This window comes from Xiphophorus couchianus, chromosome 8 (assembly GCF_001444195.1).
Source record: "Xiphophorus couchianus chromosome 8, X_couchianus-1.0, whole genome shotgun sequence".
NCBI classification, from domain to species: Eukaryota; Metazoa; Chordata; class Actinopteri; order Cyprinodontiformes; family Poeciliidae; genus Xiphophorus; species Xiphophorus couchianus.
In genome coordinates, this window is record NC_040235.1 from 21,249,458 (window position 1) to 21,266,949 (window position 17,492).

At 38.3% G+C, this 17,492-nt stretch overlaps 1 protein-coding gene across 3 annotated transcripts in view; it reads left to right on the plus strand.

Moving 5' to 3' along the window:
* Nucleotides 1-17,492, plus strand: part of fibcd1b (fibrinogen C domain containing 1b) — a 156,305-nt gene that overhangs the window by 68,540 nt on the left and 70,273 nt on the right. For all 3 annotated transcript variants that reach the window (XM_028024789.1, XM_028024787.1, XM_028024788.1), the window contains 2 exons: nucleotides 1,810-1,969; nucleotides 13,644-13,780. In XM_028024789.1, the coding sequence (XP_027880590.1) occupies nucleotides 1,810-1,969; nucleotides 13,644-13,780 (297 nt within the window). The remainder of the gene's footprint in view (nucleotides 1-1,809; nucleotides 1,970-13,643; nucleotides 13,781-17,492) is intronic.

Genomic DNA, 17,492 nt, shown 5'->3' on the forward strand with positions numbered 1-17,492 from the left:
GAGACAGAGAAAAAGAAGGATGACGAAAGTTTTTTTTTGAAAGGGGTTGTTTGTACTGTGTCTGTGAGTGAGATGAATGGCAAAGAGAAAAAAAAAAGTATATTTCTCTACTCTGAAATATACATAGAGTTTTCGAAACAACCTGGCTATTCGTAGACTCCAACAGGAATGAAATAAAAAAAAAAATAATGACCTTAACTTCAATGACCAGCTCAGAGACAGGCTGTGACCAGGGTATGTTAGAGAGGTTACTCTGCTCTTTGCTAGTCTTAGCCCACACATTCATCAACAACCTTCCCACAGGGCTTTTAGTGCTTCACTATAGTCACCAGATTGTGTTATGGGATAAGGTACCACGTGTCGTTGCTACACACTGCAGCCGTCGCATCTGTGTGCCTGTGAAAGTCCTGAAAGAATTATGCTGCTTGTCCTAACACATTTGTACAGTCAGGTGCACAGGATGACAACTTTTCCAGCGGGACTGAGGTAAATTTAGAATCCCAGCTTTGGATATGTTTTCCTCTGTTTTTCAAAAGACAAGAGAGAGAAAAAAGCCTTTCAGCTGCAACATCCTGCAGTAAATATGCTGCTCCACTAGGAGGCAATAATGACAAAAATGCCATCAAGACATAGAAAAGAAGAAGACCCTGAGTAAAGGCTAAGCTAAGCAAGGTTTCTGCTAAAGCAGTTGTAGCACACAGTTTCTCCTTTAAGCGACATGAGCTTAAATTTTAAGCTTAATAGAGTCAAACGCAGACATATGTGAAAATATCCCTCCTTAAACTGAGGATGTACAATCGTGACAGAAGATTTATGTTTTTCAGTAAACCGCCGTTAGTGTAGAGGGGGCTTTAAAATGAATGGCTGACTTCAAACTTTTTCTTTAACACACCTGATTATATTACCTAATTATGCTGCCAGGATGCCTTCAAGGTCAGTGGGAAACCTGTTAATCACCTATCGGTTTAAATTAGGTGTATGGATGTAAAACATCTAAAAAGGTTATGTCCACATAACTGGAATTGTGGTAAATAGCGTCTATGTTTGTTATACAGGTTACCCCCCTACTTTTGCCCCACTCCCACCAACAGAATATTGATTATTCTGTGTAATTTTGAATTAATTTGATCATGTTCAAAAAGGGCATATTGATTTTGTCATATTGAAGAAATAATTTATAGTGTGCCATATTTCAACACCCATTTGGGAAATTTAGTCACTTAATGTCTTCACATTTCTGTCCCTTTGCTGTTTCTTATTCTCCCTCTCTTCAAAGAGCTGTAGATAACTGGAACAATTTAATTTCATTTTGGCAACAGTTGAATAGGTTAGGCTAAATTCAGTCTGTATTTGCTTTTTTTTCTCTTTTCAACTGCTTTTTGTTTACTGTGGAACAGAGCTAGGAATCTTGCTCAGGAAGCATTGGCATTGAAAACTGCCGGGGAGACTGCATAATTTACAAAACAATCAGATGAAAGCTATTATGCTACTTTTTGTTTGTTTGTTTAAAGAGAGCAGTGATTTTGGCTTATAACAATGCTCTTATTGAACAGCTCCACTATCTTAAGCGGAAAATAAATGATTGCCGCAAGTGTTGCCGAAAGTGAAAATGCAACAAGATATTCTATCATTTCATTGGACTCAGCTGTTCAAATCTAGCTGTTTGTGTGCTGTATAATAAAATAAGCAGCAAATGTTGTCCATCTTGAAGGTAATGAAACTGTTGTCCCATCTGCTGCGAAGGGAACTTGGTGTTATTTCATCATTAGTAAGTGTGTTCTCTCCCATCCCACTTTCATTGTGCTGCAGCTGCTGTCGGACAGCCAGATCAACATGGTGAAGGTGGTGAACTCTGTCAGCGATGCTCTCAATGCCATGCAGAAGGAGAACGTGGGACTGAAGGCTCGGGTCAAGGCCGATCTACAAAGAGCGCCGGTTCGAGGTGCTCGACTCAAGGGCTGTTCCAATGGTAAGGAAAACCAGTCAGTGTTTACCTCTATGCATATTTTTCTTGCAGGATCGGAGTTCATACTGCGCGGATTTGTATGCCGTTCCATTGCCCTTCTGTATTTCCGTAAATTATGCATCACAGACAACCTAGAAGTTGACATTTCACATTCCTTTCCTGCTCCATGTCACAATTTTCCCTTGACCTATTATTCTTTAGAGTTCTTTTCCAGTGTGATCTGTTTGTTATCCATCATGCAGCATATTCATTCAATAGAGCCTCTCCGGGCAAGGTGTGGGCTCCTTTCACATTATTCAATGGCGGTAAGACTGTGGTATTTTTCACTTTACATGAGAGATGACTTATGTGTTCGCAGAGAACGCCCCGAGGCACCGTCCCATTGGAAGCCTTTTAACCAGGCATACCCGGTGGCATCCCCCCTGCTGAATTTGTCTGTCACTGATAGCCAAGTAGCTCAGCTGAGCTTCTACAGAGAATACAACATACAATCACAGGCGACACTTTTCAACTGGTTTTATTATTGAAGGGAGGATTTAAGGATAAAGTAGATATTTAGTAAACATGGAACGCAAAGGCTTCTGTCTGCCTTCTATATGCTATATTACTTCTCAGTCTGTTATCTGATGTTTCGCTAAGCACCTGACATGTTAATGTAATTAAAAAAGAGATCAGCATATCAGTCCAGTTTTGAGATCCTGGCGCTGACTACTTGCTGCTCAAAGAATTGAAAATGTTATTGATTTATAAAGCACTTTCTAATAAAGCCCAGTTTACATTTCTGATTTTCTTCAACGCTATAAACCACTGAGACCTTTAAGATCATCTGAATCAAACCTGCTCATCATTCCAAGAGTTTGAGCAAATCACACCAAAGCAACTTTAAGATTTTGTGGAGCGATATTCTGGATTAAGCTTCCGGTTCACTGTAAAGCAAGATTAAAAACCTTTTAATTTGCTTGCAATTGGCTTTAAAGAAAACATGTTTGAAAACCTGGCTGAAAGGTGCTACATAGATAAAGTTGGCTTCCCTGGCCTTTCTGTGTGGTTGTGAACACACCCTCCTTGGACCTTGTAGCAACACAAACGCCCATATTCACACCATTTTTGGTTCAGTTGAACAGCAGAACTCAATGGAAAGAAAAATAACTTCTTACCAGAACATCATTTGTTTTTCTGCTTATGATCATTCCTTTTTTCTTCTTCTTTTTCTGGTCGTTATCTGATTTTTCTTCATATGCTGCTTTCGGTGCCACCCTGTTACTCAGAGCTGCATTTATATACAGTATGCACAATTAGCAGAAATCCAAGGTCACAAAAGTCTGAATTGGTACAGAAGACTAAACATGTACTGTCAGAAAAAAGAAAAAAAAAGTTTTCACTTGTATTTTATACAATTATGAAATTCTAATAACATGCTTACTATGATTTGATTGATTTCAGTCTATTTGATAATAGCAGTTAATTTCTAATTATATTACAGTTTGCCTTAAGTCTTAGCTTTTTCTGCGTTTTTTGAAGTTTAGTGACAATACTCTGGACAGAATACACAGATGAAACAAAATTTTGCAAATACTCTGTGTATTGGTGCAAACAGCCAAACATTTAAATAGAAGAGCTGCACAAAAACATGCAAAATATAAGTACATCACAAACAGTTTTGCATTTTGAATGAATTAATCCTTGAAAAGACGAAAGATACCTTTTCAGTTCAAGCATTGGCTGAATCTTAACAGTTAATCTTAGAAAACCCTTTGGAAGACAAAAAAAACCCTTTGGAAGACAAAAAAAAACAAAAGAATTATAAATCACATAAATTTAAGTCAAACGATATAAAGAAATCTAGTAGCAGAGATATGTTTGATTCTGTATTGGAAAAAAAATGCCAGTCATAAGTTTAAATGCTTATTTTTTGATCAGGCGCAAATCTTTATATCAAAACCTAACAGAGTTAATGTTCAATGCCATTTGAAACTCTGTTGGTGGTACTGAAAGTTGGTACTTTTAGGGCATGCATTTGTTGCATAGTTCTTGCTTTTTGATCTCAGTGAGAACTTCCGATCTCCTAACAACATTTTCTGAGGCAATCAGTAAACAATTAGTTGAAACAAAGCATAATTTAAACTAACTATAAATTATAAACCAGTTGTTGAAGAAATTATTCATCAGAACTAACCAGAGTTCATAACAGTGGAATAATTTATTCAAGCTTCCTTATTAGTGCATTGTCTTGTGGCTGCAAATGAGAAATATCCGCAACCCCCCCCTCCCACATATATATATATATATATATATATATATATATATATATAAACAAATAAAACAATTACACTACTTGTAGGTTTTCTGCTCTGACTGTAAAGTTGCATCACCTGGAATTTGGAGAAAAAAAAAAACAGAATTCACTGGCATTGAACTGAACACATGTTTCCACTAAAATGTTTATATCTGCACATAATGTAAGATTGTTACATAACATAAAGTCAGTCCATAGTGTAAGAGTGTGGTGACTATTACATCAGTCCTGCTGTGGCTGCTGCAGAGTGGCTCAAAGCCTGCTCCACTTCTAATTATTTCCCACAGAGATTCTTAGAGTTCAGCCAAATGACAGTCAGGCTTATTATTAATTTCCTGAAAAGTGCTGCAGACGAAACTGAAAGCAGCTTTTTATCATAATTTTATCTATTTCTGGTGTTCTGGATTTTCCAGAAAATATAGATAGCACTCAGAGCCGAATGATTAGTGTTTTTTTTTGTTTGTTTTTTTTCTTTTTTTTACTCCTAGTATTAGGGTTTTGGAAATCCTAGTGAATATATCCATTTTTATTTGCATATATCTTAAAATGTAAAGGGACTCTAAAATGGATCCATTACACATTGCATCAAAATGTTTTAGAACACTAAATATGCTAATTTTTCCTTTACAGATTAAACATTTTCTTTCATACATGTCACTGTAACAGCTTTCGGGTAACAGATGTTAGACCTACACCTAGACCTAAAGGCTCAAAATTCAAGAATATCTGTGTTTCTAATTACTGCTGGTGTAATAATAGAGAAACTAAAATATGATGTCTAAAACTAACATTGGGAGTTTGGTTTAACAACATCTGTTTTGCTTTGTTCTAAAGTTATTTTTGCTGTTTGTGTTTGGAAGAAACAAACTTATTTCATTCTGTGAGTAAGACTCGAAGTAAAACTAAACAAAAAAGTAAAACTCTGACAGCCAGTATAAACTTTCCTCAAGATTTCAGCACCATGGACAGAGCATCTGAGGCCAGAAACATGTAAAGAAACTTTTTTTTTCTTTAAGTCTACAATTTTGCAGTTCGACAACAGACATCCCCTCTCTTAAACACCAATCTGATCTTATTTTATGACACAACCATGTATTATTGGTTACTTATATTCCAATTTATGACTCTTAAAAAGATGCAAGAAAGGCCTCATATATGTCGCATTTGCTCTCCTTTTTTAATTTAAATTCCACCATTTATTCGTGTGGGTTTGAAGCAAAAACACAGGACACCTCATTATGATGATATTTGTAGAAATTTTCTATCAAATCTCTAAAAGCAAAATAGTTTTCTTCTGGAATGTTGCTGTCACTGCTATCACCATGGTTTGTTCAGAATCTTTTTCCACCAAGGTCCGTAGCCGCTCTTAACCCAAATAGGTTTCTTGATCTCAGCATTGTAAAATCAGGACTAGGTTAAAGCCTTAATGTGTCAAAAATGTGCTCATTTAATGCTGTTTCACTTCCATTTGAACAGATGTGGGAAAACCTATGGCTAACTGTTTCCAAATAAATTACAGATCCAAATTGCAGATGTAAGCTATGAACTGACCCACTTTGATGCATTGAACATAACGGAGGGAAAGAAAAGGGCTACAACCTCAGGATATTTTTATATTCACAATACACAGGTGGTAACTCTTGTGGTTTCACTGCTGTCCACCCTCTGCTAGAAAAATTAGGGCTGTTATTTTGCAGATGTTTATGCTCATTGTGGATCTCTGACTTCTTAAAATGATTTGACCTCCTACCGGATTTGAAGGGGAGTGGGGACACGCGTGCGATTCATCATTAGTGAAGCGTTCCCTGACTCCATCTGCTGTCCTGTCGTCTTCTTGCCAATAATTTATTCAACCTCTGTCAAGCTGCAAATGTTGTAACTGTTAACACAAAGCAGCTTAGGATTAGGTTGAAATATATTTACAGTGGCTTGCAAAAACTTTTATAGCATGACGTTTCTTCCAAATTTCTACAAAGTTCAACACAAAGTATTGCATAATTGTAATGTGGGAAGAAAACTGTGGCTTTGAAGGTTTTTAAGGATGTGTTTAAAACCCAATTTTGCTCCAATTACAGCTGCAGATTTCTGCTATGTGTCTACCAACTTTGCACATCTGAAGAAAGAAAATGCACCCATTGTTCTTTCAAAAAGAGTTCAGGTTCATTGAGATTGGATGGAAAGCAGTTGTGAATAGCAACTCTAATAACTTGATAGATATTTAATTGACCTTTAACTTCAATATGATTTGATGTAAACAATTAAATTGCAAGTGGTTGTAGGTTTAGGAGTTTTTGTCCTCACTGAAGTTGAACCTTCACCCTATTCTCAAATAACAAGTTTCTTAAAATATTGTCTTATTGTAGTCCACGTAGCTATCTAGCTATTCTGACTAACTTCCTTATCACTTCTGAAGAAACGCATCTCCAAACAGTTGTCTTGCCACCGCTACGTTTCATTATGGTTGTACCTTAAAGTATTTAGTTGGAGAGATTTTTTTCAGAGGTATATTTGCAACATCATGCTGTCATGCCCATGTTTCACCGAAGGCATGATGTGCAGGGTTTTACTTTCACAGAGGCCTAAAATTACAAATGTAGTCTCCTGTGAACACACTATATTTTAGTCCCTTGCAAATCTGTTCAGCTTTCCTGTCTCAGCTGAAAAGAAGTATCCTCATTCCACGATTCTGCTACATTTCAACTAGGTTACTTCTGAAAAAAAATTATCCTGAATTTTATGTAGTGGTATCAGAGTGAAGGGCTTTATGTTCCCTCCAAATCAAAATAATGCACAACTTTGTTTTTGCACAACATAAGTCCAAATGAGATGCACTAAGGCAATGTTCTACCTTAAAAAGTGTCACAAAACTCAAGGAGTATGGGAATAGTTTTGTTTTTTTTTCAGGACTGTGTATGTGTTGATCCTGAGCACTGTGCAAGTTTTCTTACCTTTTTGCTCCTCAGAGCTTCTGATGAGACAATCGAAAGCTAAGCAGCCAGCAGAAACAAAGTAGCTGTTCTGGAGTATATTCTTGACATTTTAACAGATGTGAACACTGGGTTAAAAATAAAAAACAAATCTAAGCTAAGGAAACTACAAAATATTGTTCTTCTCACAAACCATCATGAATGACGAACAGCATTTATTTCCCCTCTGACTCTCAATGCTTATTAGATAAGCAGCATATTCCTGTTTATTTTTCTCTGTTGAAGATAACACTCACCAGACAGCACATTTTTATTTCTGGCTCTGAGCGTACAATGTGCGTGCAGCAAATTTGAGGAATTTACTTGCAATCGATGGACACACCAATGAATATTTTTGTCTGTTCATCTTCATCTGAGCCTGTGAATAGTTCAAGGTGTCCCTCGTTTCACTGTTTCTGTTGGATTCTCTTCAGAACATATTGGTTTTCAAAGCTGTGTGAATTCAGACCTGACAGCAGTGAGACCCGGCTGTGCTGCTGGATAAACCTGTAACAGGAGTCCTACTTTTCAGCTGATGTATAGGCTGATGATCGAGGGCTGCTGCAGAGGGACTATGACTATGTTGGATTATGTGAAGTATCATTATTAGATGAGAAGAGGGATTGTATAGTTTCCAGACATGTAGTGCTATTTTATAGCACAATCAACTATTACCTTCAACCGTTCTAAATCATGTGGTATATTTCAAATATAACCTAAAAGAAATGTAACTTTTCAATTTGATGCCTTGAAATTGACCTCATTTTTTTAGGTCTTACTCTTTCTGACACTCCACCTTCTGCAAGTAATCACAACAGTGCATTGGGAACTGGAAAATTTGGTATTGATCCAATCAGTCGCAAGTAAACACTGGCAATACCAATTCTGATACCGATACTTTTTTTTTTCATGAAATGTCTTTATCATTGAATAAATTGGTGATTTGACATCATGTTTCAACTGTTTTAGGGTCTTTTTGATGTGCTGAAGCCAAAAAATCACATTGGTTTTGCTCAATCAGGTCAGCCTTTTGAACTATGGATGCAACATGAGCATCAAAATGCACCACTTGTTCTCACATATGAAACGGTTTCCTGAGAATCAGAGATTAATGAGTGATGAGGAGAGACTCCATCAGGACGATCAGAAGAGATGGAGAATTTTGCACAATGAGAACGTAATGTTCAATTTACATGTACTTACCCTTATCAATGTTTGTTGTTCAACTTACAGAACTCCAAGTTTGTAATATTAGAAAGCAATTTTTTTTCTCCGACAACCTAATGTGACAAAAATGTAATACATTTAGTCAAAAGATCGGATTTCTCTAAATCAAAAACCTGACCTGATTGAGAAAAATGGTTGTCATTTTACAGCAGTTCAAAGTAGTTCTAATTCAGTTGAAAAAACAGAAACAGTGTTATGATAAACTACAGGACAAAGTTATTTGTAAAATTTGTGTTTAATTATCAAACAACTATGTAACACAATGTAGCAGAAAAGAAAAATAATTCCTTTTATCTTCTGCTATTAATGTCAAGTTGAAGTGCTTATGGGGGAATTAAACAGAATGTATTTTGAAAAGAAAGCAGACATGTTGAGTGCAAACATGACAAAAAGTAAGAAATCCAGCTCTTCTATTTAAATGTAAGCTCTTAACATTTGGGATTTTAATTCCTGCATATACTCTGCCATTAAATCTGTGAGCAAATTCCAGCAACTTCCTAGACATGTAGAAGAAAAACTGCAAACAAAAGCATTGATCTCATCATGGTATTGATCCAAAACCATTACTCACTTCGGTATCGATAGTATTGATATTTAGATCAATACGCCCAGGCCTGCTGAATGGCTGCCAGGAGAGATTCAAGGATTTCTCAAACATGCGTGAAATAATCAAAGCAACACTCCAGGCATGTTTTTGATGGAAGAATAACCTTATAGCATGAAATAAAGCTCAGAAAAGCTGATTTTCTCAATACCCCCCACATTAACCAAAGCAAATGTCATGAAATGCAGGACATATTTTATGGTTATAACTAATGTAGCAAAAGCAAGCACTGCGTACAGATTTACAGCTGAAAATAGTCCTAAAATCTATTGAATCCGATGTTTTGATGTTCATGTTGAAAGCAAGGCTCAGTTGACTTAAGAGGCTTTGAAGCCTCTTTAGAAAATAGATTTCAGTAAAGCAAATGTTCTAAATATCACAGATTGGATTTTCAGTCATTTGTATAATTTATTCATGGTAGAGGACAGGGACTTTCACAAACACTATTCTGTACCTCAAACCCAAAGTACACTTCTAAAAACACACTTCTGAGTCATAGCATTTGACCCCTGACAAGTGTGTGAAATAACACTAATAGTCTCTTCTTAATGACAGTTGTTAGAGGTTGGGGTTGATGAGGTGGCAAAATAATGTTGTGTCCCCAGACTTGATGTGCCACAAGCAGGAGAAATGGGGAGCTGTAGGGATTTGAGTGACTTTCACCAGAGCCAAATTGAGATGGCTAAACAACTGGGTCAGAGTGATATCAAAACGTGAGCTCATGAGGGGGTTCCTCGTCTGCTGTGGTTCAAGGAAGGAACACTGCTTAACCTGCAAGAAGACTACAGCTCACTGTTGCCTGTGGGGAGCAAACCCTGCTCCTCAGTACTGAGATCAAACTGGCAAGTAACTACAACTCTGATTGCTGTAGAAGTAAATACTGGTCCTGATAGTTAAACACAGTTTGTTGCATTGGCTGCTTTGGCCCAGATTAGCTCATACTCTAAACCAACATTTGGCATGTAAATAGTGGAAGAAAGTGCTAACCTGAGTAACACACCAGGATGCACCATAGGAAACGTCTCTTTGTAGTGATAAATATGTGCTTCAAAACTAAGTTAGCATGGAAATAGTTTTTGCATCAAATCAATGAGTCGTAGGTGCTTACTTCTCAAATCAATCAAGCGCCTGGAGGATGTACTCGATAGCAAAAAGTCCAAACAATGGAGGCTTCACTTCCCAATTCCAGCACTGAGCCGACCATCTTGGTTGCCATGCGCACCTTCTGATGTCTTGTGGAGACAAATGCATGTTCAGGATGTTTTGGCAACATATTCACATTCAAATACTGTACAGTTGACCATGAGGTTATAAGAATATGCCTCATCAGTGTATTATTATCATCATTTTCATTTTGGAAACATATTTCAGTCCAGATAAGAAGCACACCTTCAAAGGAAAACACTGTAATACCTTTTTTTTTTTTTTTTTTTTTGCTTATTAGTAGATGGAGGTCAAGATGTTTTTTGGCAAATGTTAAAAGGGGCCTCTGTGTTCTTTTTAACAAGCAGAGGTTGTACCTTGAATCTCTCCCATGGATGTCATTTTTTCCCCCCTGGTCTCTTTCTTTTATTGTTGAATCATGAACACTGACCTTAAACGAAGCAAGTGAGGCATGCGGTGCTTCTGCTTTTTGTTCTAGGTTCTTTTATGATGTCCTGGATGAGTTGTACTTTTAGAGAAATTTTGGGAGGCCTGGCCACACCTCAGCAGGTTCACCACCAGTCTGTGTTTTCTCTACTTGTGCATAATGGCTCTCTCTATAGCTGATGTTGGCAAGCCTTAGAAGGGGTTGAATATCATAAATGTCAATGACTTTTCTTCACATCTGTTATTGTATTATCTTTTTAATTGGGGCAGAATGTGTTGATTTCTGAGATTCTAACTCCACGCTGTCACACGTCACAGTTGGGTGGTTTCTCAATTCCACAGGTCTGGCAGTAATCAGGCATGGGCCTGGCTGCATAAATTGAACAGAACGAAATGTGGGTAATGAAGCATTTAAGTGTGAGTAAAAGAGGAAATCTTCATAGCACTCAAGTCTATATGGATAAACCGAAAGCAAGTCTTCAAAATTGCTCATCATTCAACCTAAACAACCACGTGTCGTGTACTAAATCCAGAAAACTGGCAAAGAAACACCTTTTGATTATTTTTAACTACACAAAAGTAGCAAATGAACCCAATTGTGTTCAACAGTTAATACATTGACATTTTTTCCAATCCTCTAAGTTAAAAGGTAAAAGTACCTTTTAACTTATTGTGCTGATTGTGATGCAAGGGTGGCGGTGTGTTAATTATCTTAATTAGCTGCGTCTGTGAAGCAGTGGATATTCACCATAGTCACCGAGCTCGTGTGCTCTCTGAACCCTTTAGATTACATTTACTTATGTTAATTCGATTAATTAGAAGCTGTAATGACAAGTCCGGGCATGTTTGTGCATTTATATTCCAACCCTTTTGATTCCAGCCATCTTCCTTTAAATAGCACTTGCTTTATAGTCAAGGTTAAATTTTCCAAGCCACATTCAACCTGTGGTATTAATCTGATCATGGTTGTCTTGATAAGAATGTCCTTTTTGCTCTAAGGATAATTAAAGTTAAAAGTCCATGTTTGAATTTTCACATCCTTCTTTTTCTTTTTCCTTTTTTTTTGATGCCCTGTGGAATTCAGCTTCCTGGGATGAAAAACGAGGAGTGGGAGATGTTACCGCTTATGTGTGACGATGATGAAAGCTGGAACTTATTAGCAAAGGCTGACACTGAGAAGCAGAAAAGCTTCATGGGAGACAAACATTTCATACCATGTAAGAGGGAACTTGTACGGCCTTTTTAAGAACTCTCCTAGCTGTTTTAAATTCAAGATTTTGACCCTGTGAAGTCTGCATGCATAATCTATACCACTGCTCCCATCACAGGGTTCCTTTTTTTTTCTTTTGCTTCCTTAGGAATAGACTCAGTATTCCCTGGGTTACAGGGGTTTTTTTAGCCACAAACAAGGATGCCTCTGTTTCTCTCATCTCCGGCATAGGAGCTCTGTCTGTCTCTGTCACATCTTCTCTCCAGGATTTTCGTCTTAAATTCTGCAGCTTATAAAGTTTCTTCAAACCTTCAGACTCTTCTATCACTCAAATGTATGGATTTTCTTTTTCTTTCTTTCTACTTTTTTTCTGTTTCACACAGCCCATATTATCTCAAGTTTCATCTATTCTGCTGCTTTCTTTGGGTGTCTGCATACCTATTTCACTTTTGTGCCTTTTAACCAACACTTTTGTGTATTTCTTAGCTCCTTGCTATGGTACCAGCAGTTGTTGTGGATAGTGACTTGGAAACAGATCACTTTAAGGCACTCACTTAACAATATCTGGATGGATGTTCAGAAGCTTTTGAAGCTTTTAGAAATCAAAACAATACATGATAGGCTGAAAATCAGCTTATGCAGTGCTTGTAAAAAGTATTATTTCACCTTTTTTACTTGATGCACTGCAGTCAAAAACTTTCTGAAATTTATTAGGATTCTGTGCAACAGAGCAATACAAGATAGCAAAAATGAAGTAAAAAAGTGTTTTTTCTTAAACAAGACAGAAATCTAAAACATGTGTGCGTTTTTTATTCATCCCCCTTTAAACTATCTCCAAATAAATAAAATCTGCTGCCTTCGGATGTCTTCTAATAAGTACATCCAACTGTGTGTTTTGTATTATCAGTATAAATAAAGCTACTCCAAGGAGGCTTCAGAAATTTCCTTGAAAACATTATGGAACAAACCGAAGAACACAATGGAAGAAACAAATACTGGATAGCAGAATTGATACATTATGCTAACAGGGAAGGATTTTAGTTGCGGCTTCCCATTGTGGAGATGCTTTTATTCAGAAGAAAAAAGGTAGCTGGTAAGAGGTGGTTGTAACTGTGATGGAGTTAAATCAGGAAAACATTGGGGAAAAAAAACAACAATAGATGCTGCAAAAGACTTGGAACCTGGCCAGAATAAACAACCTAAACATACAACAGGAACTACAGTGTAATGGTTTGGATCAAAGTATGATGACTTGTTAAAATGACCCAAAATTCAGACCTAAAGCAACTAGAGAATATTTGGCAGTGCATAATAATTGGCTTTTCACTCTCTCTTTCCAATATGAAAGAGAGATTCTTTGAATCTTTGACTGATTCAAAGAATAGGTGAATATTGCATGAGGAGATGGTTTTATGAATATTTGTCCCATGGATCTGAATCTACCACACTTTCTATATCTTTCCATTTGTTATTATCTTTACAATCATGCTCTACTTTGTTTTGGTCTCTGACATAAACTCCCCATGAAATATGTTAATTTTTTTCTGATTTTGAAGTGAAAAAATTCTGAAGAGCTCAAGCATTATAATGATTTTGTGCAATGCGGATTCTTGTGCAATTGTTGCTTTCTGTTTAAATAAATCGATTAATCCAACATGAACTGAAAATGCCACAATGTCTGTCTTTAAATAGAAGTCGGAGTGAGACAAGTCCACTCCTTTCTCCTTAAAAATCCATACATGGTTTGATTTATTTAATGCGTCCTTCCTCTCACCCCTTCCAAGGCTCTCGCCCCCGCGACTGCGGCGATCTGTACGCCAGTGGTCAGAGAGAGGACGGCATCTACTCCGTGTTTCCCGTTCACCACCCTACAGGCTTCCAGGTCTACTGCGACATGACCACGGACAGAGGAGGATGGACGGTGAGTCAGACCTGATCTGGAGAAAAACACACAAAACACAAAGCTCTTAGGTTTTTTTTTTTTTTTTTTTTTGTGCGTGCATTTCTGCTCAGTCGATACATTTCCTCTATGGTGATAAACAAGATGAAAGCAGAAAAATGAAATAGGCCTGCAGGCCCTTTGAACCCATCTTCTCTCATAAGTTATACGGAATGTATTAAGCATCCAAAGTAAAAAAAAAAAAAAAGGATTCACCAAAGCTGAACCCACCTGCACACATCAATTCCATTCACTCATCCAGCACTTAATGTTGTATACATTTTTTTTTGAGCACCTACTGTAATTACAGATGTACTGCCTCGGGATTCTCATGTATTAAACATTTCATCAAAGTTTCATGTGTCAGAATAACAAGGAGATATCAGCACCGGGCTTTTTAAAATATTTCTAGGAGATTTTTTTGTGTGTGTTTTTGTAAGGTAGATTTTTTTTTTTCAAGAGACAGCTGAAAGAAATATGAAACAGGAGTTGCTGGACAAAGAAAGCTATTAGAAGAGCACGCACCGAGGGACATGACATGTTCAGCCATTGGAGGCAAAAAAAAAATGGTGCCATCATAGCGGTAGGGGAGATTTAAACATCAGCTTTAATCTAAATTGCCTGCTGACGATGAGATGCCTCTTCAGATACAAATGTAGTGCAGTTAAGGAGCGACAACATGCATAGCCGGCACATTTGAATAAAGCTTCTGTGTAAAACAATTTATCATTCTGCTTCAAAGGCACAAAAATAAACTGTTTCCATTATAGGTGACAGATTTCCAACTTGCTCCTGTTTTCTGCACCTTTCTTTCCCAAGTATGTCTGATAAAGCTTTGTAATCCTTAAAGGTAGACAGAAATTTGGAGCTCTTCCAAGCATAAATAGTTATTTTTCTCACTTCAACATCTCTCAGTTGACTGGACCTACTCAAGTAAACAATCCCGTTTGATTTGGACTGTCTTCTGGAAGTGCTGCATCTTCTGGGAGAGACAGAGGAAGAGAGAGACGGCGAGGTGAACAAACACTGACACGCAGCTGCTTGTAGCTATATTGGGAATTGTAGTTCAGATATATTTTTCTTAGTACACACGAGCTCTTTCCAGTTAGAGACATTTATTCCGTTTTTGGTTCTGAGGTGTACCAAAGCTGCCTTTAGGAAGCGCAGAGAATTCCCTCTTAGAGAATTCCCTCTTAGAGAATGGGGGAATTTTTTTATTTTTTATTTCAGCGACGTAAATCCATCACAACTTTTCATTTTACCCTTTCACAGACTGTGATGCAACATTTAAAAAAGGATAAAAAGGCGAACTTTGAAATCTATTCAAAACCTTTCACAATGTAATTTTCATTTCTGTATGTGCTGAGCAAAGTGATGCAAGTTTTTCGAAAAGTGTCTCACATGGTCTAGGGAATAAATACTTCTCAGAATTTAGTTTTAAACTCAGTGGGGTTTGTTTCTGTGGTCCATTTTTATTTGTATTTTCTTGCTTCTACATAATTCAGTACCAGGTACATATTTTCACAACCTTGGTAAACATTTATTTAAAAGAAGAAAACTACAAATAAGTTCACATTTTTATTCCAGTAGCTTCAACTCACACTGAACCTTTCTTTGCTAATTCGAAGTTCTTTGAACTTCGAATTAGCAATTTATTACATTCTTTTTTTTCCTGGGATATAGACAGAACATGATAAAGACTATTTATTTTAGCCATTATCCACTAGATTAGACAAGAACTAAAGTTTATCTCAATACATTTCCAAACCTGTTAGAGTGTGACCTTAAAGACACCCTGTCTTCATAACTATTAAGCAATATGGACACTAATGTCAGAAAGCATTGGTATAGATCGGCGGTTTTCAAAGTGTGAGGCGCGCCTCCCCTAGGGGGCGCCAGGGCACTTTAGGGGAGGCGCGGTGCGAGGGAAAGAATAAACCGGAAAAGAAACTATCTGCTTGCTGTCTACTGATGTGAGAGAAAGAATGGACAAATTTTTAGTAAAGAAAAAGGCAGGGGAGACGAGCTCTGGCGTAAGTAGAAAAAAGAGGAAGTATGACCACGACTACTTAAAGTTTGGATTTTCCTGCACTGCTCCCGATGATGCTCCAAGGCCGCAATGTGTAATCTGCAAGGAGGTTCTGGCTAATGATAGCATGAGACCCTGTTATCTCCGGCGTCACATTGAAACAAAGCACCCAAGTTTAGTGACCAAGCCGCGGGAATCTTTTGAGAGGAAGCTGAAGGAGCTGTGCACACAGAAAAAAAACAATAGAGACGTTCAGTACTGTTAACGCTAAGGCAACCGAAGCATCTTATTGGGTGGCCTTACGCATTGCAAAGACGGGGAAACCCCACAACATCGGTGAAACTTTACTCCTTCCTGCTGCTAAGGACATGTGTTCAGTAATGATGGGAGAAGCTGCTGCTGCCAAACTGAATGTCATCCAGTTGTCTGACAACACCATCCAACGCCGAATCTCACATATGGGCGCAGATGTGCGGCAACAGGTAGTGGACAGTGTTCGTGAAAGCCCCTCCTTCTCCCTTCAGCTGGACGAGACGACTGATGTCGCCAACTGTGCTCAATTAATGGTGTATGTGCGTTATGTTAAAGAGCTAAATGTGCATGAGGAGTTTTTGTTTTGTCACCCTCTGCCCTCACGCAGTACAGCAGAAGAAATCTTCAAGGTTTTGAATGATTTCATGCGGGAAAATAACGTGGATTGGGGCCGCTGCTGTGGAATATGCACTGATGGGGCAAGGGCAATGACAGGCCGGCACAGTGGTCTGGTAAAAAAGGTGCAAGAGGTCGCCTCGGCTGCTATTTGGACGCACTGCATAATCCACCGCCAGGCGTTGGCAACTAAGAGGATGCCCCAAGAGCTGCGCACTGTGCTGGACGAGGCAGTAAAAATTGTTAACCTTATAAAGTCGCCTGCTATGAATGCCCTTCTCTTCTCCATCCTCTGCAACAAGATGGGCGCGCACTTTAAACAGCTGCTTCTGCACTCGGAGGTCCGGTGGCTTTCCCGAGGAAAGGTTCTCACGCGCCTTTGTGATCTCCGTGAGGAAGTCCTTCTTTTCCTCGCTGAAATCAACTCTCCACTGGTAAAACACATGGAGGACATGAAGTGGGTTGCAAAGCTTGCCTACCTTTCGGATGTCTTCGAAAAGATAAACCCACTGAACATCTGTCTGCAGGGCAAAGAGTGCAACGTCTTTTACGCACACAATCAACTCTGTGGATTTAGGAAAAAGTTGGAACTGTGGGGTGCGCGTGTGGAGCGAGGATCAGTGGAAATGTTTCCCACCTTAGAGGATGTTTTGGCCAGAGCGGGGCTGAAGGTGGAGTTTTTACAGCAGGTGGTCTGCGCGCATTTGGAGGGGATGCGCGAGCAGTTTGGAGAGTATTTTGGAGAGGAGGCAATGGCAAACCAGTGGGTGAGAAACCCATTTTCCTTCCCCGTGACACTCAAAGATGGACTTTCAGCAGGAGAGGAAGAGGGTCTGGCTGAGCTGAGCTGTGACATGGACTTGAAACAGAGGATGAGTGACGTGTCACACTTTTGGCTGTCAGTAGGGACTGAATTTCCACAGCTCTCCACGAAGGCAGTGAACGTGCTCATCCCCTTCACTTCAACCTATCTCTGCGAATGTGGGTTTTCCGCACTCGCAATGATAAAAAGCAAAT